Genomic DNA, 22,811 nt, shown 5'->3' on the forward strand with positions numbered 1-22,811 from the left:
TTCGCAGGGCCTCACGCGGTTTCCCCAAGCGCATCCCGCCGCCCCCAGGAGAGCCGCGGACACTCGCCTCCCTCTCCAGACAAGGGGAGAAGGTGCCTGGAAGCGCCCCCGCTCCCCGGGCCTTCGCCCTTCTCCCCCGCGTCACGGGCTGCACCGCCTCGCCGCGGCCCGAATCCACCCGAGCTGCTTCTCTGGCGCCTCCCGCTCCCCTTTCCCCGGCACCGGGCGTCAGCTTCGCCGCACCTACGAAAGCAGGACCGCCCACCAACTTCCGGTTTGTATGCCCCGCTCTCCGGCCGCGACCCAATAAGACGTCGGGGGTGGGGTTTCCTCACGCGCCGGTGGACGAATAGGAGAAGGGGGGGGAACGAAACGCTTTTTGTCCCAGGCCGGAGTGCGTAGTCAGGCCGGCGCGGTGCACGCTGGGGGTTGTAGTCCCGACTCTGGCTTCCTCGGATTCGTTCCGGAGCAGGGGCGGGCGGACTCGCTTTCCCGTGGTGCCGTGCGGTGGCGGGCCGCTGACTGAGGAGCTGGCTGCGGGGTCGGGGGGCTGTGGCCGAGCGCTGTGTCCCCATGGCCGCCCCGTCCGCCTCGCTGGTGGCTGCCGTGCTGGCGCACTCGGGCCGGCTGGAGAAGGAGGATCTGGGCACGCGGATCGCCCGGCTCTCCCGCCGGGTGGAGGAGCTGAAGGTCGGGGCGGGAGCGGAGCAGATGGGGGCTGAGGGGGAGCAGGGGAGATCCTAGGGCTGAGGGGCACAGGGCCGGGGCGCTGGGTGGGGCAGGGCTGATGGGGCGGAGGGATCCGGCCGCCTGGGAGCGGGGCCGGGGGCGTTGGGGGCGGGGGGCGGGGAGAACAGGGTGGCTCCAGGGGCAGGGGGGATTTGGGGGCGTCGGGTGCAGAAGGAAGATGTGGGGGATTGTGGGCACTGGGGGGACAGGAGCAGGGTGCTCACAGGGGGCTGCTGATGGGGGGCAGCCTGGGAGGCAAGAGCAATCCAAGGGACTGGCATATGAGGGGACCCAAGTGCATGTTGACTGGGGCAGAACAGGGGTGCGGAGAAGAGGGGAGGAGAAATGGGCGACCAGAGCAGGGGGCAGCCTGTGGGGGCCCCCGGGAGGCTGGGGAATGACTGTGGAGGGAAAAGCTGGGGCGTAAATTAAGAGCGATTAGAAACAGTGAGGGATCCACTTGGGACACCATTGGACAGGGTGTGAGGATGGTGATACTAGAGTGTTGGGGCAAGAGGCTTTCTAAGGGGCGGGGGGCGGGGGGTGGGGGGACACTGAGCGGCAGTTCATGGGGATCCGGATGGTGGGATGTTTTGTGTCAGTGACTCCTGCTAGTGTTTTCAGGCCGTAGTGGTGGGGAGAGCTGTGGGTGAGGAGCTGTACTGCTCCCATTCGTGGCCTGTGAGATGTTCCCTGTGAGCGACTTGCCTTTGTATCACTGACTGCAAAATCATTCTGCCCCATCTGTACTTTTGGTTGCAGAGAGAGCTGCCACCGGGGTAGGAGGTTTGGGTCCTGTGATTTCTCTCTGTGGGTGTTTGCTGTTCTGATCCTGAGTCCCTCCCTTCTGCTTAGGGCGAAGTGTGCAACATGATTAACAAGAAGTATAATGAGTTCCTCCCAAGCATGCAGAGTGCGGAGGACTTGGTGTCACAAGTGGACAGCCTGTGCAGCAACATTGACCTCCTGAAATCCAGGATCGAAAATGAGGTGACACACCAGGCGTTTTGCTTAATTTGTATCGAGCGGTTCTTGTAGTGCATCATCCCAAAGCCATATAACTCCACCGAGCTGCAGCGTGCTCATGGCTGCACAGAAAGGCAGGAGAGAGGGAAAGAAAGATCTTGGTTAAGGATTCCAGGATGAAACTGCATCTTTTACAAAGAGTGCCCTTGGTGGAAACATACCAATTTATGATGAATCAGAGCTGGGATTTAAATGAAGGGCAGGTTGTAGCTTATTCATTAATTGTATAGCTGTATGGTTCTCCACTGAGCTCAGCACAGTAGTTTCAGAACCCATCATGTATGTTGTTGCATTATGCTCTAAGTGTCCCTGCTGCCCGACTGAGATACAGAGGAATAATCCTTATTTTGCCGTTGGGGAAAGTGCTCCTGTCAGGGATGGCGAGAGTCAGGCTGCTGCCCCTGACAGGAGTGGTTTCTCTGCTCTTGTCAGGAGTGACAACTGCTTCTGTCAGTGGCTTTGGTCAGTTTCCCCTCTCCTGTGAGTGGTGGGGAGCTGGTGCCTGGCTGCCAGCTGCCTGCCGCTCACAGGCACCAGGAAGCTGAGCAGTGCAGCAGCGCTGGTCAGTTTCCCGGCTCCCCTGAGTGGTGGGCAGCCTGGAGCCAGGCACCAGCTCCCCGCCACTCAGAGTCGCATTAACCCTAGATACTCACAGCTCGAGTGCGCGTATCTCAGGGTTCTGCAAAAATACAAATTGCTATCAGATGCACTCGGCTAATAGACTGGAAAAACAGATTTTTTTTTTCCAACCAAATTCTTGCAGTAAGTCTAACCTTAGGTGGTGTTTGTAATTTTGGGAGGTACAGATGTTTGAGGCAAGCACAGTGGTGTTGCCATGTTGGTGTTGCTCCTTTCATTGAAAGGGCCATCACAGCCTTTGGTACTGTAAGTAAACTGATGAAAGCTTAATGTGCGTGCTGCTGTTTTAGGTCCAGCAAGATCTGAATGTGGCTGTCGCAGAATTTACTGAATTGAAGCAGCAGCTAGAACGTGACTCATTGGTTCTAAGTCTGCTGAAACAGCTACAAGAGGTGAGGAAGGAGGTTGGGAAAATGGCTTCAGATTATTAAATGTTGTGTATCAGAGGAGTAGCCATGTTAATTTATATCCGCAAAAACAACAGGAAGCCCTGTGGCACCCGAGACGAACAGATGTTTTGGAGCATAAGCTTTCATGGGCAGAAACCTGCTTCGTCAGATGCATAGGTGGGGAGTCCAGAGGAGGGTCTAAATGGACAGGCTCATGAAAAGGAGGGAGTCCAGGTCAAGAAGAAGGCCAGAGTTGACAGAGTCAATTCAGTCAGGGAGGATGTGGTCCATTTTTTCCACTGACATCTTCCTCTGAGTCCATAGTCAATAAATAATCATGATTTTTCTCTCTTCAGGCCTATAATGTTTTTAAAAGCTCTGTCTAATCTTAGAGCTCAAATGTAGGACTGGAAGGAACCTCAACAGATCATCTCACCCCGTTCTCCACAGTAAAAAGAAGCAAATATTATCTAGACCATCCCAGATGAATGTTTGTCCAACCTGTTCTTAAAAAACCTCCAGTGATACAGGTCCCAGGGTCATACTGGGTAATTTATTCCAGTGCTCATCTACCCTGGCAATTAAGATCTTTTTCCTCATGCCAAACCTCATTGTCCCTATCTGCAATTTAAGCCCCTTCCTTCTTGTCCTGCCCCCCCGGCCCCCTACACTCCCCTCAGGCTTTTTCTTCTCCAGACTAATCAGTCCAGTTGTTTTCATTCTTTTGATCATGACTTATCTTTTAATTATTGCTGATGTTGTCTCCCAATTGTTTACATCTTGCCCAAAATGTGATGTTGGGAAAGGGACACTGTACTGTAGCTTGGCCTTACCAGTGCTAATAGTGTGGAAGAATTACTTCTTATGTCTTGCTTACAACCCTGCTGCTTATGCACCCCAGAATGATGCTCGATTTTTTTTTTTTTTTTTTTTTTTTGTTTAACAGCATTATATTGTGGACTCATATTTAGTTTCGGATCCACTAGAACCTTCAGATCCTTTTCTGCAGTATTCCTTGCTGGGTTGTTATGTCCCATTGTATTTGTGCAACTTCCTGAGTGTGATACCTTCAATTTGTTTTATTTAACTTATACGTTACTTTTTCAGTTTGATACAGCTGTCAAAGACTACAAAACTGCATTACTGGAAAAGAAGTATGTTGCAGCAGCTTTCCATCTAGAAAAGGTACCAACAAATTTCTCATGTATTTAATCATCTCTCTTATGAACATTGTCAATTAATGTCCTGTGCTTCCCCTCCGTTTGCACTTTCATGCCATCAGCACAGTTTGCCTGGTGCCGATACTCTGTGCATAACTGTCTTCCTCTTATTCCTAGGCACGAAGCAGTCTGAAAACTCTTGAATCCCGCAAAGGCTTTGAGCTGAAGGTTCTGAAAGCACTAGGCACAGAGCTGACGGTGCAGACACAGAATATGCTCTATCACCTGGGAGAAGAGTGGCGGCAAATGGTTTTGTGGAAACTTCCTTCATCAAAAGGTGCTGAACATCTTGGTTTGGTTCAGTGACTGAAATGATTCTGGCTCAAAATCCTCTTCAGAGCTAAGAAATTAGTTAACAGAGGTGAGCGAGGGAGGATTCAGCTAGCCCTCTGCCATTGGCATATCCCTGATTGAGACCCTTTGACTGGAGGCAGAGCTCTTTGAATTTCACACCACATGGGGGCAGTTTGGAGCTGTCACAGGTTGCTTGATCCATTTAGTGGCTCTTAGAATGTTTTGGAAATGTTTTGTCTGGCCCATACAGCAGTATTTCCTAGGGACTAACAAGGAGAAGCCAGGAGAGTTCTCAGCCCCTAGGTCCTTTGTCAGTCATGAGGTGAAACCTGACAGGCTGTAGGGTTTCTCCAGACCTAATGTGTAGCTCCTCTGCTCCCGAGTAGACCAGTTTGGACAATATCAGGTTGGGCATTATTGAGAAACTGACCTGCCCCATTAGGTGGGTGAGGCTTCTGAAACTTTTCGTCCTGATGAACATGCTCACCCAGCAGCGACTTGTTTGGCAAGTTAAACCGCCTCCTGTGGCATCCCTGTGATGGGGAGGAGGAAATAAGGGAGGAGCAAAGTGTTGTTTTGAATATAAAACTGCAGTGAGGTTGAAGAATAAAATAGAAAGGGTGAATTTCCTCTGACTTATTTATGACAGAAATTGGGCTGAGTTTGTCAGACTGTCTGAAGGGGTACTGATGATTTAGTACCTCTGGGATGTTACAGCTTCCTTTATGCCATGTAAGAAGACCTTGTCTGTATCCCCATGTTAGCGTCTCTGTTCTGACCGAGCTGTGGGTGTGTAGTATGTCCAAACCGCAAGGATTCTTCCAATTCCATTTTCAAAAGAAGCTCTCATCCAAGGAGATACATTTCAGTTAGGTCTTTCACATGTCTTCCGTTCCATTTTCTTGTCTATAACTACAGCTCCTTCAGCATGTTAGGAAATCCAGATTGCTTAATCTCATTACCCAGCTGGACATTAAAATAGGCTCACCCACGATTACCATGACGAGTATGGACGTGCTTATTTGAACTCTGATGTATATTGAAGGAGGAAAACTAATTTTATTCTTTACAGCCTAAATTTGCACAGAAATTGACACGGGGAAACTACATCCAGAGCTGTGTAAAAGGCCAACAAAGGCAACTTGCAATTAGCTGCTGTTCAGTAAATATGGATTCTGGTGCCAGTTCCCTATGCTGGCAAGGGCTAATTGTTATATGGGGACCAGGAACATGATGCTGTATCCCAGCCATCCTTGAGATATTGCTGGCTTATGATCAGAGAAATGACAGGGGAGAAAAGGGAGCTTAAAAGTTTGCTTTAGTGCCCATCCAAGAAGTCCTGTAGGCTATCAGCTCCTGCTAGCTCGGTTCTCACTGTGACTGAGATGGTTATGCTCTCTCGTAGAAATCAGTGGTGCAGAGACAGTGTTGCAGATGGAGCTGCGCTTATGCACCATGCCACCGAAAGAAGATCAGGTCACTGGTCCACCTGTTGCATCTGTGCTCCAGGCATTTGCTGTCCTAGGAGAACTGCACACAAGACTGAAACATTTTGGTGAGAGGGGCCTTTGTGTCCCCATAAAATGAGTTGTAGAGACCTGCTCTGAGTTAATTTGTTTCAAGAAGCTATTTTCCCATTTCCTTGCCATTCTGTTTGCCCAGCGCTGTTGGTGCTAGTCGCAGTAGTGTGGTTAGCCCTGGTGTGACAGCCCTCTGGGTGGTCAGAGTGGTGGTACTGCAGGTCCACAGAGATTCCAGTACTGAAATGAAGCCTGCAAATACAAGCATCCTTCCATATCCTCTAGGACCTGTCAGCAGTTTTATTACTTCATGTTGATCTGGTTGCAGTCCTCTCCCTGGCAGCAGAGCCAGGTATTAATTTCTGACTGTTGCCGGTGATTATAATCACAGGTCACAGTAAGCTAAATAGCGAGCTCTCACTGTTCCCAACATGCGGTGTGACGTGGCTGTCTTTGTATATAGTTTATAATTTGAGTGATAAAATCATGGGCTCTTTGCCTGAGCCCTGCCTCAGAATGTTGCTATGAATGAAACATGCTTAAACCAAACATGCTGCCTCGAGACCTCCTGATTTTACCGCTGCCCAAGGGGTCTGTTCCTCATCCTTAATCTGAGAAACCCTGAGGCTAAGGTGTCCATGCTGGCTAGTCCCCACAAAGGGAGCAAACAACCTTCTTGTCTGTGTTCTGATGCTGAAAGTCATATCTCTCTCCCTTTGTCAGGCCAATTACTGCTGAAGTATATCCTCAAGCCGCTGATTGCTTATCCCTCCCTTCGGCCCCTGCTGGAGGAGCAGCCTGACACGGCCATCTTGCGCTTTGAGTCTGCGGAGCCGAATCTGGAGCATCCATCCCCTGTGGAGGTTTTTGACAAGATCAGGCTGGTGCTTGAAGCTCTTCACAAACACTTGTTGAGTAGGTCGTTCATCCCCGGGGTGAGACACTGCTTGCTACAGCTGGCTCATCTAGCTGTTGTGGAGGCCTCTTGGAATGCTAAGAGGGAAAACAGCCCTGGTTCACACCAGGGCCTGTGGACGCCCTGCTCGCCATAATACTCGAATGGAAGTGCCCTGAGATAGTCTCTTGTAGCTCAGTGCTGCTTTGCAATGCTTGGGTGGCTTTGAACACAGCAAAACTGCACTTGGCTCCTTCTCCTCCTTTTAATCTTTCCACCTCTGCTTCATCAATGTGGCTGTGCAGAATGGCTTCCCTCCACTTTTCATGAGGGACAAACTCAAAACAAAACTGGCCTGAGAACATCTGGGGGGGAACAGCCTAGCCTAGCCTGAGAGTGATGGGAGAAAACAGCCTAGGCCAGCTTGAGAGCGATTGGAAGAATAGCCTAGCCTAGCATGAGAGCGATGGGGGAAACAGCTTAGGATGCGAGCAATGGGGGAACAGTCCAGCTTAGCCTGAGAGCGCGTCAGGGATAGCCTAGTCTAGCCTGAGTGTGATGGGGGAAAACAAATTAGCCTAGCCTGAGAGTGTTGGGAGGGTGCTGCAGTACTGCAGGAGGATGGGAATTCCTGGGAATGGAGCTGCTTCCTGGAGACTAGTTAAATTTCCTGGCCTCTTTGAGGACTGAAATGAGAAAGTGGGGTGTGAGTGACAGTGGCAGCAGTGGCTCTGAGCACTCGGGAGAAACCCAAACCAGGGAGGGTGCATTCTTTTGAAAGAGGTATGCAAATGAGGTATACATTTGCATATCTGGCACCTCATTTGCATGTTCTAATTTCGAAAGAGGAAAGCCAGTGTAGACGCTGCTTTTTTGAAAGTAAACCCCATCTTCGAAATAATCCTTCTTTCCTTTATTTAATGGGAAGAAAGATTCTTTCAAAGATGGGGTTTACTTTTGAAAGAGCAGCGTCTACACGGGTTTGCTTCTTTCGAAAGAAGCTCTTTTGAAATTAGAATATGCAAATACATTCCTCATTTGCATTTTCAGTCTGCCTCATTTGCATGCCTCTTTCGAAAGAGGGATGCAAGTGTAGATGCACACAGAGTGTTTAGCTTGCAGGACATCTAAGAGGTGTTTTAGCTCTCTAGAGAAACAGTTATCAGCTGAGCTTTGTGAGCAGCTCTGGGGAGATTGCACCATGCACGCCAGCTCTTTTCCTCAATCTATGGGAAATCCTGTATAGGACGAGGCATGCGTGGGGGGTCACTTCAGAGTGTGTGAACGAGGGACGTTCCAGACGCTGAGCAAACTTCTGGGGAACAGAGGGGCAGGCTAAGAGATCTTAAATGCGGTGACTCCTGAAGCAGGCAATTCTGCAAGCCGAGACCAGAGAACATCAGATGTAATGGTTGACCCTTTGACACTTTGTTCTGAGCTCACAACAGCCTGTGGAAGGGAGTGGGTGGTACAAGGAGCTTCCACGTCCTGCAGCATGCGTGTTCTTTCTTTCGAATCTAGGTGTGTCTCTCAGTGAGTGTGGGGAAGATGACAAGAACTCCAAAGTGATATTGTCAGAGGTGCTGGGTGACATGATCTGGGAGGAAATGTGCGACTGCCTCATTCAGGAATGCCTGGTTTACTCAATTCCAGCAAGCAGTAAAAAACTCGTGCAGTACATAGAGGTAGGTCTTAAAACATGTAAAATCTACGTACCATAAAGTCCGGAAATGCATATTCATCAATCGCTGGAATAGTCTGATCTTTATCCTGTGCTACAACAGTCAATCTTTGCTTTAAGCAGTGCCTCCTATTCTTGCAGTGCCAAGCAGGGTGCAATTTTTTTTTACTGTGTGTTTTGCTTGTTTCTGTATCCTAGCATAAAAATCAGTCATATTCAGTTGAAGAGAGAAGCACCAAATCCATTTGCATGGCTCAAACTAGCTTAAGGCCTCTTGCTTTTCTTAGAGAGGCTGCAGTCAGCATAAGTCCCCAAGAAGGAGCACTCGTGTTGTAAAGAAGAAAGTGGAAATGAGGGCTGGGACTTACTCCCTCCCTTCCTCCCTGCCTCCCTTCCTTCCTCATTGGTCCAAAATAACCTAGATTTGTAGAGCCCAGTGCGGATACAAAATCTGTTTCCACAGAAATGAGCTGCAACACTGCACATGGATACTTGCAGACACAAAGCAGGTATCTGCAAATTTGCAGGGTGCTAGATGCAAAATTTGCATCCAAATCCATATCTGTAAGAACAAGCCCTGGATATCTGTAGGTCTGCAAGACTCTACAGATTTGGTGACTTGCGGCGCATGCTGCCAAGTTCCTGTGGAACTGATTTCAGTGCTGTGGAGAGTTAATTTAATTGTATTTATGGTATGATTAATGGTGTTACAGCTGTTAAAGCGTTGGGCAAAGGTCTGCATTGTTTTAAATCGAAAAAAATAGAACTTAAATCTCAGTTCACGGATGGTATTTGGTGCCAAATTCTTGTTGAACACAATGGGAGTTAGGGACCTGACTTCCTTTTGAGGTTTTGGGCCCTCGTGTTGGTGAAAGGTGCCAGCTTGTAATATTTTTGTACTGAACAGATGTTCATGGGCTTCGACTGAAACAGACATCTTCCGTGGGCTCTGGAAGTGCTGTCAGGTGGTTACAGTTTGAGTTCATTATTGACCTCAGCCAGATTCAAAGCTGTAACCTCGAACTGTTCATCCACATCTTGATTACGAACACACTGACTCACAACCCAGAACACTGTGAATATTGTGTGTGTTTCAATCTCTTCTCAGGTGATTAAATCCACAGAGGAATTTGAGAAAAGCTTGAAGAACATGGGATTTTTAAAAGGCGATGCCACGGATTTACTGAAATATGCCCGCAATGTCAATTCTCACTTTGCGAACAAAAAATGCCAGGACGTGATAGTGGCAGCCAGAAACTTGATGACCTCAGAAATACACAACACTGTAAAGGTGCTAGAGATGACAATTTATAATGTACACATTTGTAAGAAACCACCTAGCTACTGAAGGAGAGCAGCTTAGAAACAATATCTGGTTTTACAGAGGTTTGCTTTGGTTTTGTTACTTGTGTGAACTCTGCAAGAAACAGTTGTTTCTTAAAGCTTTGGGTGGCCCTCAAGTGCATTTTTTGTGGAGTTGATTTTCTAACTACCAAACTGAATATGTTTTTTTAAATAACGGGCTGAAGCCTTCCTCACAAGGAGATGGCTGGTCTTATGCATTATTCTGGAGAGTGCCATAGCGAATAGAAATGTAAATAGAAAAGATCTTTTAAATTGTGCTTGAGAATGCGATAGTTGACTGCTGTGTATCCCACCTTCAATTGTTATAAGCTATATAAATTTATGAGCCCCTCAGACTAGGTCTGGTGGAGTCCCATGGAATTCACACAGTGGTGTGTACATAGGGTCTTAGTAATTCATCTTTTGCTGTATCCATTCTCTAGGAACCACATTGTAATGTGTGCCTTTTATCTCCTCTTTTAGATCACGCCTGATTCCTCCATAGCAATACCAAAACTGCCTGATCCTGGCTCAGGGGATCATTTAAAAACACAAAAAGCCTCCAAAACGCCGCCCAATGAGCTGATACATTTGGAGAATGAGACTGGACTGAGTAAGCACACGTATTCCATGCCTTGCTGCCGCATCAGCGTGTCTGTGGAGAAGTTGATGGAGTTGGCTTATCAAACCCTGTTGGAAGCTACAACCAGCACAGATCAGTGGTACGAGCTCTGAATTGGTGGGTGGAGCCCAAGGGATGTTCCTGTTACCAGTTCCTGGTTACAGGCACCACTGCTAAAAGGGCAGAAACTGTAATTTACTTAAAAAGAATTGTTAGTGAAAGCTGCTGACTTGCAAACAGGTGACCATATGCCCATATTAATCAAGCAAACAGGAATATCTGCTGTGCAACCTGCTTTCCAGGTGCAACGTTGAGAAGTGATGGCCCCTGCGTGTCCATTGAGATGGGCTTTTTTAGCTTCCATGGTAATTGACACATGGCAAAATGCTCATGTGAAAAAGGCAGTTTAAGATCTTCATTCCTGTTAGCGGATCAGGGTAAAAACTGGTACCTTGTCCAAGCTAAGATCTTACTGACATGTGGTGAAAAGACGTTTCCACCTCCAGACATAAACTGTCAGGATGTCACTGCAGTGACAGGGAGGGGAACTGCCTGCTTTCCTCACATCATCAGCTGAGTGCAAAGAATCTGAGTTTCCCTTTGGTGGGGATTTCAAGGAGCCAAGCGTTCGAGGCTGTATGTGTTGGGCCTGACAACTGGAGCCTGTGGTTCTGGCAGGGGAGGGAAGTTTCCAGACAAAGTGCCCACCAGTCTGCTACAACAGCGTTAATTTTTCAGGTGTGCGTGTTGGGAGGGTAAATGGTGTCTGTCTGTGCATTTCATTCATGTGACAAAACTCTTTATACCCCTTCTCTTTCCTGATACGTGGTCTGTTCTGGTACCTGCCTCTACCTTGTAAGCATTTTTGTGTAGCACTGCACACTCTCAGGGGTGCAGGCAGTGCCAGCTCCTCACCCTCAGTGTGAACAACATACCAGAGAGTAGCCTTGGTAAGATTTCCTGGGTGTTGCCTTCTGTTGACCTAGCTGTGTACTTAATCAGTCCTCACGATTCGTCTTCAGCAGCCACGGAGAAATTGGACGTGATTTAAGTGAGTTGGTCACGGTTCTGCTTAGGATAGCTTTGTGTTTGCTTTCAGAGCAGGCCTTTAAAAACCTGTGGTCTGAGGGATAGGTTGCACACTGCCTAGCATGCTGTGGTCCTGGTCCATGACAGAGACTCCTGTTCGCTGCTGTAATTCAGATAATCTCCACCAATAGCAGCTGCTTTTCACAAAAGGATGCGCCTCTCGACGTTCCCGATCTCACTGTGATTATCTTTCTCCAGTAAGGAGCGTTAGTGGATGTTCTTTTATCCCCACCCTTGAGGAAGAAAGCACAGGGCAGGAGTCTGTGTGTGGCTCCCGAGTGAGGCGTGCTTTTAGCCGTGTTTGTGCCTGTTGCAGTGCCTGTCAGGGAGAGAGTGACATTTATCGAAGATTTAGTTGAACGCCTTAATAAAGAGGCTGCAGCTCGCGGGAGGACACCGTGGTGAATGATGTATCACATGGGAGCCCCAAGGTACTTGGTGGGATTGCTCTTGAAATTGAACGTCCAGCTAAGTCTCCAAGGGGGAAAGCAGACCTAGCAAGGGTCAGGTTGGCCATACCGGCCTTGACCAAGCGTTTCAATCAATGCCTAAAGTGGGATTTTTTTGAAGTGTCTCTGGAGCTCGGGGTGTGCTTTGCAGCACAAGGGGGCAGACTTGCACTAGCTCGCACTATGCTAAAGGCACCAGCGTAAGCATGGTGGGGCGGGCCAAGCCAACTGGGCATGTGTCCCGAGTTTCTAAAGGGGATGGACTGGGAGCAGCTAGCCCATCTTCTCACCTGTGCAGCTCTGGCTGCACTAGCATGGTCGACTCTGGCCCAGATGTCTTTCCAAGCCACAAATTACACATCCAGCCAGAGGCCTAGTTGGCTTCCAGCAGAACATGTGCTGCTGAGGTACTTAGGCTAATCTAAAAATCATCCCCCTTTCTCTGCGGGTTCTGTCTGACTTCAGGTTCCAAAACACAGCCACTGAATTCTTTCTACTGTCAGCCCTGCATAAGAAAGTGCCAGTTGCTGCATGCATTGGTTCTCACAGGAAGATTATTTACATGAACCCTATTTGCCTTGCAGTTGTATACAGCTCTTTTACTCAGTGCGAAATATCTTCCATTTGTTCTATGACGTAGTGCCAACGTACCACAAGTAAGTGTATGAGTGTTATGCAAGTGCCTGCTTTTTTGGTCAGGGGGAAGGGGAGGGAGCAGAGATGGACGGGACAAACTATTTATTTTTAATACTCCTGCTCACCCCTGTGTTTATCCTGGGCGGTCTTTAGCTTGGAAAACAGATAGTTCATTCTCATTTGGGAAAGAGAGCACTCCATCTCTTTACGCCCCCTTTCGCCCTGCATGTTATAATAAGACGTATCTTCTCTGTGGTGCTTTTCATTGATAGGGTCCCTGGAGAGTGTTTGTCCGCAGCCTAAAAACAAAGGGAAACTGTTTGTACTTTATTCATGTGACTAAACTATTTATGGACTCTGGACTCTGTGTACACTGGAACACACAGTGCGAGTTACAGCTAAAGCATTATCAAACCTGATAGAATAACTTTTGTCAGCTGTCACCGGACATGGCTGAAGCTAGCTTAGCTGGAAGCTTCTTTATGGACAGGGATTGCTATCTGTTAACACAGTCTAAACCAGAGTTTTTAATCCTTTTGAGACTGTGGAACATTTATGAAAATTTTCCTTAAAAAAAAATGCCAGCAATGTATACAGCAAAAACTAAATGAAGTAATTTAGTCGGGTATCATAGCAATGAAGAAGTGACATTGTATTTGGTTTTAATTACAGAAAATATAGTCTTTTTGTCAACCTTTGAATTATATTTCCAGACACGTGCAGCATGCCTGTGAGTTGTTCACAGAACACCAGTGTTCTGCAGAACATGGTTTAAGAAACACTGATCTACAGAACAATTTTTTGGTTAACCTCCATGTGGAAGTGCTTTTGTATGTTGCTCATGTTACAGCTGGGTTGGAAATGTCCTTTAATCCAATTCCAAGCCTCAGTACAGACATATCCCATGGCCTTTCAGCCCAAGTGTGGCTTGTTCATGGTGTGCTTCCCTGCTTCCCAGCTGCTGGCGTCTTTCCCTTGGGGGAAGAGGAGTGGTAGGAAAGGGTTAAAATCCCAGGCTACACCTGGATTTGAGGACCGTGAGTTCTAGTGGCCCTTCCACAACCCAGCCCTGTCCTGTCCTTTTTGACACTGGTGAGAGCTTCTCATCACCTCCCTCCTGTGATTTCCCCTTTGTGCTATCCTCGGATGGCTTTCCCATTTCTCAGTCTTCATATTAATGATAATTTGAATCTTGATCTGGCGAGAGCGTGGACGTGGCTACATTGAAAACACTACAGCCACAGATCTGTGCTGCTTCTGTGTGGACACTTTCTGCTGCCAGCGGGTTTCTCCTGTGCAGTTATGCCAACCTACTCTTCCAGTGTAGCTCAGGCCTACGAAGGCGATTATGTTGCGCTGCCCTCTCAGCATGTGAGTCCAGAGGCCACGTGCTTTTACGCTTACTCTCGCCCGTGTTGCTTTTGATCTAAGAATGGAGGTAGCCCCTTGCCAGTTGAGTGTCTGATCTCTGGCGTGTTTCTGACCTATGGAAGGATATCTGATTCTTCTGTATCTATTTTTAGAGGCCCAGATCTGATTTTTAACAAAATCTCTTTATTTCTTCCCTCATCATCCTCATTCCCTGTGAAGAGAGAACCTGCAGAAACTACCCCAGCTGGCAGCCATTCATCACAACAACTGTATGTACATTGCCCACCACTTGCTGACCCTGGGCCACCAGTTCCGCTATCGCCTTGCCAACATACTGTATGATGGAGCAGCTACGTTCGTCGATCTGGTGCCTGGCTTCAGGAGGCTTGGTAATTTTTGATACTGAAGCACAGTGACTAGCACAACTGCAGCTCATCCCCATGTTCGTTGTTGAGGCTTATGATATAAATCTGGCTTGGTAGTGAAAGCAGTGAACAGGGAATTAGGAATCCTGGCATTGTCTGACCCTCAGCAAGTCACTTAACTGCTTCAGGCCTTATTTTTGTTATCTGCATAATGGGCTAATGCTTCAATGGGAGTTTCAGGGAGGCCTAGCTCTGAGGTGTAATTAAGCTTCATAGACTATTAAATGAAAGGTGTTAGGGGAGCGCTGAGTATGATTAATATTAGACAGAGTGATATTGGTCATAACATGGTGTATTCTGCATCAATATCCAGTGTGGTCTGTCAGTCTTACTGCTTTCAATGGGAGTTTGCTGTCAGTGAGGAGGCTGTGCCAGAGTATGTCCTGGCCAACTTTCACATAGCATTTGAGGGATTCCCAGAGTGCCAGATCTGAACTCCTGACCGGTGTCCGTTCTGGCAGTGTCTGGGGTGGTCTCTTGCTCTGCCCTGGTTTGAATGGAGCAGCTTTCTTCACTGGCCACTGATGGTGTGAATCTTTGTTCTTACATTTCATATTCTGTCCCCTGTATTTGTTGAGGAGGCTGCTTTGTCAGGTAGCGCCCTCGGTCAGTTCTCAAGGTGGCAACGTAGCCTTTGCTTGTAACGTTCCGTATAAGGGCATATGGTTCCAGGAATCATTCTTTGTTTGGCCAGATGCCAAACTCGTGTGGACACTGGAAGTTGCTGTCCTGTGTTCTGAACATTTGTTAGCTAGTTGTAAGACACCAAAAAGCTTACAATGTAGTGATGTGGCAAAATCAGGGAATCTGTAATTAAAGCTGCAGCTCAGATTTTTCAAGTCATTTGTTTTCTCTTTCATTGTAGACATGTGTGAGATCTCTCATGGGTGGGTGGGCTATAGGTGCAGTGTCACCTTCCCAATGTGTGCCTGACTGAATGACACCATGTGGCTGTTCTATGAGAGTGTGAAAAGCAAATACCTTAGTCTTTTAAAAATGGATCCCAACGTTATGGCAGGTTTATGTTCCAAGGCTGAATGCTCAGAATAGGCAAATCAGATTTAATGCTTACATGGGTGATGTCTAACCAGTAGCCACTGTAGTAAACTAGCCACATTATTCTGAAAATACAGTTTTGTTCAAGCCAAGTAGCCACACTCAACCAGGCAAATGGCCACATGTAGCTCGCAGCTAGTGTGTTGGTCACCGTGGGCTTACATCATCTGAGGTTGTGGAAAAAATGGCTCTCATCTTCTGATTTGCTCCCCCAGGGATGGAGTGTTTTCTGGCTCAGATGCGTGTGCAGAAAGGAGAGATCCTGGAGAGATTGTCAAGTGCAAAGAATTTTTCCAATATGGACAATGAGGAAAACTATTCTGCAGCAAACAAAGCAACAAGGCAGGCAAGTGATGTCAGCCAAAGGGCAAAATCTATCTGTGTTGTTCCCCTGGCAGTAGCAGTAAGAATTTATAGTTCAGGTACAATACTTGGAATTAGAGTGGAATTCAAATAACATTTTTGCTTTGTTTCTTTTCCCCTCCTCCGGTTTCTTTCTCTTTTATAAAAACTGAACAATGTTCATTTTGATTCCATTCCCTTCAAATCAGCACAAAAAGTAGTATTTGAGTTTTGAATTGTTTTCTCAAAAATTAGGTGATTAGAGTAAATTTTCATATTTTTTTCATTTGAACTTTCAAGAAAGAGTGTTTGTTTTGTTTTTGTTTTGTTTTAAAAAAACGCTTCCAGATGCAAGCCCAAAATGCTAGTTTTTTTCTTTCTTAATATGGTACTTATTGCCTTCACCTACTTTTGAAAGCTAGTTTATTACTGGGGAAATTGCCTTATCATCTTTTATGTCTTTGCTTGTGATTCTGACTAAGATGGAGTGGTTATCTTCCAGTTACTGCATCAGCTGAAGAGACTTGGCAAAGTTTGGCAAGATGTGCTTCCGGTCAACATCTACTGCAAGGCCATGGGGACCTTACTGAACACAGCACTGAGTGAGATCATTAGCAGAATCACTGCCCTGGAGGTAAGGGGTCAAACCAGGTGCTCTGCATGTCAAGGATCAAATGTAGCTATAAATAAGGCACTTGTTTGCCTTTTAAATGAGCTTGCAAGGGGCAAGTTCCATGGTGTCTAGTGACTTTCACTGATATTTAGGATCCAGTGCAACAGAAATGCTTCAGGCTTCCATCACCCAGAACCCTGGTGAAACCCTGGTACCATTTAATCCAATGGCAAAACTCTCTTATTAGCTTTACAGGAGTTGGTAGATTTTACCTTTAGTGTTAAATTAAGCGTGTGATACCCTTCAAAGATGGAGTTTGAAAGGAGTTTGCAAAGTTTCAGTGATGGTTTATCTAAGTCTCACATTGGGCGGATTTAGTCATTTTGAAATTTCCTTCTAACCAGGGAATTGGAAAATTTTTGTTTGAGAAGCATCAAAAACATGGGGATTCCAGAAGAAAATATACTTCTGGGATCTTCTGCAGCTGTTGGGTGAAATGGACATAAATCGTGTCCATTTTACTGCTGCCCGCTACTGAATAACAACTGTTTAATCTGACATGAATCATGATAACTACTGCAAGATATCCCAGGGTCTGCTGGCTTTGGGGACCCCAGAGCTTCCAAATCCCTGGGCCAGTTGGCTCCCCAGGTTGCTGAATTGATGCAAAGTGGGGAGCCAGCTGGGGCCTGACAGTTCTGTTCTGTGGCATGAAGTCTGGAAACTCTGAGAGCCCCAGTTCCCCACTGCTGTGCTTGGGGCCATATGTGAATCTATCTTTGTCCTGTCTCAGCACTACAGACCAAAATGAGTGCACGATCTCCGTCCCAGATTCTCTGCTGAAGTAATTGGGTTGTTTCAACCTCTTTGTCTTTATTTCCCTGTTCTATATCTGTTAAGCGATTGGCAAGTCGTAAAGTGAGCATATTAAATTATTGAAAGCAAACACCCTTTCATACCGAATGTGAAATGTGATTATCTGTCTGAAACAATTTGTGATCTGTGCGCAAGTCTCCCTGCAGAGAATGAGACAGATAATGCATCTCTTGTTTGTATGAGCTCCTTTTCCGGAAGATTGCTCAGGCTGTATTTGCCAGTAAACTCAAAGCTCACATTTATTAGGCTGGCGTAGTTGGCACGCTTTCCCTAGAAGTGTTCAAGCCTTTATAATAGTGTTCCTTGCTTCTCAGCAGTATGTTCATGTCACCGGTTTGGCTTCCTGGAGAGGTTTTTCCACCTCTGCCGGGTCACTGGGCAGCCACTCTCCACCCCACTGCTGTGGGTACGAAACCCCCCAAGTCAGTTGTCCACTAAACCCGGCCAAGCTTCAGGCAGGCGAGAGGCGATCGTTAAGAAGCCTGGCCTTGTGTCAGGCAGGTAGTGAGGAGATAAACCCAGGCCAGAAATCCTGGCCCTAGGTCAGGACTCACAGCAAACCAATACTGTTAGTGCAAACAAACACAGTCTAGCGGTTCAGAGGCCCCAGGCCCTTGTTCAGGGTGGGGCAGCAAACAAACATTAAAACAACGAGAAGTCCTGTGGCACCTTTATGGACTAACAGATACTTTGGAGCAAAAGCTTTTGCCCAGGAAAGCTTATGCTCCAAAATACCTGTCAGTCTGAAAGGTGCCACAGGACTTCTCATTGTTTTTGTGGCTACAGACTAATGCGGTTACCCCTCTGGTACTCGTCAGCAAACAAACACATTTGGAGGGCCCAGGCCCTGGGTCACAGCAGGCCAACAAACACAGCTGTTCAGAGAGGCCAGGCCCTGGTTCAGGGTGTGGTGGCAAACAAACATTCCGAGGTACAACCCAGCAGGTGGGTGGCAGTGGGGGATGCAGGTCCACTCACGTTACTGCATCCCAGCCCAGGGCCCTGCTTGTGGCAGCGTGGTCTGCCACACAGGTCAGCAGGGATCCACACCATTACACGCTGACTTGAGGTCCTTTAACAGTCCTCGGTACTCCCTGGGCCACTTCTGTTCTCCCCACCCCCAGCAGATAACCTGGGCATGAGGTCAGTCTCTTGGGGGTTCCAGGGGGTCCAGGCCAGTCCATGGCCGCTTGCAGGTCTCGCTGTTCCAACCAGACTTGGGATGCAGGCCAGGGCTGGGGTTCAGGCCGCTCCTCTGGGTCAGGTTGGTCTCTCGGGGGTTCCAGGGGATCCAGGACCAGCTGAGTTCTGGGCAGTCCAGGCCATCTGAGGCCGCTTTCAGGTCCAGCGGTCTCAGCCAGTCCTCAGCATCCCGGATAGGGAGCGCTGGACAGACCTCTGATCCTCTGGAGGCAGACTGAGCCCTCAGGCTGGCCTTTTATAGTCCTGGCCTTACCTTATGATTTCTGGTCAAGTGAATGAGAGGGTTAGGCTCGGTCCAAAATGGCTCCCAGCGAGGTTTCTCTGCCTACAGGTCAGTGGGCGTCCGTTCCGCCCCACTACAGTTCTGCATTCCACGATGCACATGTGCCTTTGAAGCAACGGAAACCGTGCAGAGCAGATGTCGAGAACTTGTTCAAATGCAGATAGGAAATGGAAGAAGCTTCGTGTTTGCATAGTATGTTCAGTATAGTTTTAGGTTACAGAGTTGTTATCTTAACAAAGCTTTCCGTTCCTTTCACGTCACCTTCTGCTCTAAGTACTAGAAGATGCTTAATTGTTCCATTGACAGCGCTCCCCGTGTGTGCAATTGCAGGATATCTCTGCTGAAGACGCAGACAGATTGCATGCTCTGGGCAGGACCATGCTGGAAGAAGGGCCGCTGGTATTCACTCCATTACTTGATGAGAACAAAAATGAGAAATACCAAGAGGAAGTGCCAGTCTATGTGCAGAAATGGATGATGTTCAAAGAGCTGATGATGGTTCTTCAGGCCAGTCTCCAAGACATAGTAGATCGGTAGGTGTCTTTCTTGACTTCTGATGCACATGGAAATTCTTTCGCAAATGTGTGAGGCTGATAGATAACACCATCAAACCACTAGTGTTCCCAGTTCAAGGAGCTCTGTCTGCTTGAAGTGGAGTTTGTTTTAATAAAGGATTTCGAGTAGTTTTGTGTATTGCACCTGTCTGGAGTCCCCCCTTTTTGTTTTCTTGCGATTTTGTGCCTTTTCCCCGTTTCTTTGCAAAAGACTAATGCAAAAGGGAAAATGGCTGACTGTGCAGGGGAGGTGTGAAAGTGACTAACCACAAAACGCTGCCCAGTGCCTTAAGGCAAAAGGGTAAAACCTGACCTACGTCTTTTCTCTATGTTCTCTCAGAAATCAGTGTAATCATAGGCCTGCCTTTTGGATCTATCTCATTGTAGCCACCTCGGTGCTTTGCCCTTCACTTTTGATGTTCTCGCTGCCTGCTTGCTGTTGTGCCAAGGGTCAGGCTTTTCTGTGTGGTCAGTTTGAACTTAAAGATGCCGAGTCTTGTTCCTGGAGACTGGCAAAGGAGTTTCACGTGAATTTTACGTGAAGTTTGGGGCCAAATACCACTGCAGGCAGCAATAACTGACAGTAGACATCTGCAACCAGGCTGTCCCCATCCCCAGTTGATCTGCACACCCCTGTCTTTGGCAGCCTTAACTTAGAGGTGCAAAGCAAATGGGAAAAGTAACTTCTTCACCCCGTGTTCAAATGCGCTGTCACCATCTGACCTGTTTGCTCCTCAGAACGGTTTTGGGTATTTCTGAAAGCTCTGGCTCCAGCCCCTGGCCTTGCAGTCCCAAGCAAGGGTGATTTTTGCTGGACATAGGAAATAGAGGCAGAGCAGGCTGTAAGTTTGTTCTGAGCTAGCTGTGAGGAGTACTATCTGTAGTGCAAACCCCCAAGAGCATATTGCATCAGTTGCTTTAAATCTGACCAGTGTAACATTGGGCTCAGGTTGGGTCCATGTGGTTAGCATGCTGGCAATCGGCTATATCTGAAGCTGCCGGAGAAGGAGGTGCCTCCTTGCCGTATAATTACTTGTAACAATGTCTGTGCTTCTCATTGCTGTAGTGAGAGGAAGTGATGCAGGCTAGAATGGTGCTTGCAATGTAAAGCAAGCAGATCTGAATACTCTCTGTGGGGAGGAAGAGGCAGAGAGCTGCACTGGTTTCATGAAAGAGGTCAGGAGGACTGTCGTAGAAATGGATCTTGGTATTAACCTGAAGTTGTGCAGATCGCTAAAATGATTGCATTCTCCTGTCTTCCAGATGGGCGGACGGCAAAGGGCCCCTCGCTGCGGAATTCTCCCCCACGGAGGTAAAGAGTTTAATCCGAGCCCTGTTCCAGAACACCGAGAGAAGAGCTGCAGCCCTTGCAAAAATTAAATAGCCTCATGTTTCCTTCTTTGCCATAGACCTCTTCCTGGGCAAGCCACAGCAAACCATATTTCAAACTGTTGTTGGGATTTAACCCTTTTTATGCCAATGCCTAAAGCTTTACGAAAGCACTTTCTGGAGGAAGGAAAGTAACTCTTTGGCCCGAGTTGGTCTTACTTCATCCACTACGCAGAAAGTGCTTTGCTGGAAAGCTTTGGCTCCTGACATGTAGTCTATCCTCTGGGACACGTGTGGCAGTAAAGGGAAACTTACTGGAAAGAAAAATGTCGTTGCTGCTGTGTGAAGCAGGTGGTGGTTACAACTTTGGTGGCATTAGGTTCTGGAAGTGGAGCAGTTGCCTTAGGTCACACAATGTTCAAATGGCATCACATTAGGAACAAAATCCTAATAACACTCATAAGGCCACCACTCAGCTGCAAAGTCTAATTTTGACCAAAATTGACAGACGTCTTCAAATGCAATAACTTATGCAACTCTGTACGCAGTGTAGTTCTGCGTTGGAAGGTTTGGGAAATGTTTAGGTGATCCATTTTATCTGTTTCTGTTCTTTTTTTTGGCCTTTAGTTCAATAAAACTCCAGTCACGTGACAGTCAGAGCCCATTTGTACCCTATAATACATCAAAATGTTTGTCACTGTTTGCAGAACAGACTGATTTGAGAAAGTTTTTTGTTCTGTTTTTATGTCGTGATTGAGGTAACACAATCCCCACCTTTTAATTATAAACCAAGTATTTTGTTGGCTGCTCGGCCAAGCCTAAATCCCACATGCTGCGAATAAAATTGGAAAAGCAGGACACATTAACACCAAAAAGAACAGGAATGACTCTTTGTTGTAGAAGGGCTGTGGAATGTCTTGAGTGAATACCAGAGAGGAACCGTGTGCTCTGCATCACTCATCAGTTAGCAGGGGACATGTGAAGATGCTGACTTGTTGCATAGTTGGATTTGGGCCGATAAGTGAGTTTACATATCTCCGATGCTCCTGAAGGAGGCCGTGGTTGGTGGCAGCTTCTCACTGTCCTTCCTAGCAAACATCGCATAGCCCAGCGAAGCTGGTGCAACAGGAGAGTGCAGATACCAGTGAGACAGAGCCTGCTGCTTGTGCGGTGGCTGGACTGCAGGCAGCTGCCTTCTAATCCTGTAAGTGATTCTGAGTGAGGCTACTTCCCTCACACAACACGGGATTCAGGGGCGCCTCGCAGAAGCAGGTCCAGAGGGAAGGAGCAGATCTCCCTCATAAGCTACATCTACACATACGATGTAGCGAAATCGAAATAAGCTATTTCGATGAATAGCGTCTGCACGTCCTCCAGGGCTGGTGCTGTCAACGTTCAATGTCGACGTTGGGCAGCACTACGTCGAAGTAGGCACTGCAGGGGAGCGTCTACACACCAAAGCGGCCCACATTGAAATACGAGTGCCAGGAACAGCTGCAGACAGGGTCACAGGGCGGACTAGCACTTCCAGAGCAACAGCAAGCCGCTCCCTGAAAGGGCCCCTCCCAGACACGCTTGCACTAAACAGCACAAGATCCACAGAGCTGACAACTGGTTGCAGACCCTGTGCATGCAGCATGGATCCCCAGCTGCAGCAGCAGCAGCCAGAAGGCCTGGGCTAAGGGCTGCTGCACATGGTGACCATGGAGCCCCCCAGGGCCTGGAGAGAGCAGCTCTCAACCCCTCAGCTGATGGCCACCATGGCCGACCCCACTATTTTGACGTTGGGGGATGCGGATTGTCTACACATGCCCTACTTCAACGTTGAACGCAGAGGTAGGTACCCATCAAGACGAGGCTGGTTCAGCCGTTCTGGCTGACTCCTGCCCCTTTCCCTTCGCGTGAGGCCCAAACTGACTTGCTCGGTGTGCTCCGTGACCGTTTGAACTCTCTGGCCTCAGTTCCAACCCCGGTGAACTTTCAGTGACCCCCCTAATTGGTCTTTGTCTCCTCTTTTGACCCCATTCTAGCTGAACCCTTCTCGTTTTCCCAACAGGGAGGCCCTGGCAGCCTCGCTCCCTGCTGTCTCTCACCTCGGCTGAACTCTCCGGCCTCAAACTGAACCCCCGTGCATGTTCTGTGACCCCCACCCCCACCCCCCCCAATTGGTCTCTATGTCCTCAGTTGACCCCTCGTGTATCGTTTGAGCCGTCCGTAGCCCCGCAA

At 47.9% G+C, this 22,811-nt stretch overlaps 1 protein-coding gene across 2 annotated transcripts; it reads left to right on the plus strand.

The window, feature by feature from the left end:
- The first annotated feature begins 514 nt into the window (after positions 1-514).
- On the plus strand, positions 515-21,450 carry ZW10 (zw10 kinetochore protein). Of its 2 annotated transcripts, XM_074976857.1 has the most exons (16): positions 515-690; positions 1,585-1,719; positions 2,685-2,786; positions 3,891-3,968; positions 4,121-4,280; positions 5,703-5,852; positions 6,541-6,732; positions 8,234-8,397; positions 9,502-9,684; positions 10,221-10,459; positions 12,482-12,553; positions 14,124-14,293; positions 15,601-15,731; positions 16,230-16,361; positions 19,033-19,235; positions 20,520-21,450. In XM_074976857.1, the coding sequence occupies exons 1-16, from the start codon at positions 574-576 to the stop codon at positions 20,638-20,640; spliced, it is 2,349 nt and encodes a 782-aa protein (XP_074832958.1). In that variant the 5' UTR covers positions 515-573; the 3' UTR covers positions 20,641-21,450. The 2 variants fall into 2 exon arrangements, with proteins under 2 accessions (XP_074832958.1, XP_074832959.1); XM_074976858.1 differs by lacking the exon at positions 2,685-2,786.
- The last annotated feature ends 1,361 nt before the right edge of the window (positions 21,451-22,811 follow it).

This window comes from Carettochelys insculpta, chromosome 25, assembly GCF_033958435.1.
Source record: "Carettochelys insculpta isolate YL-2023 chromosome 25, ASM3395843v1, whole genome shotgun sequence".
NCBI classification, from domain to species: domain Eukaryota; kingdom Metazoa; phylum Chordata; order Testudines; family Carettochelyidae; genus Carettochelys; species Carettochelys insculpta.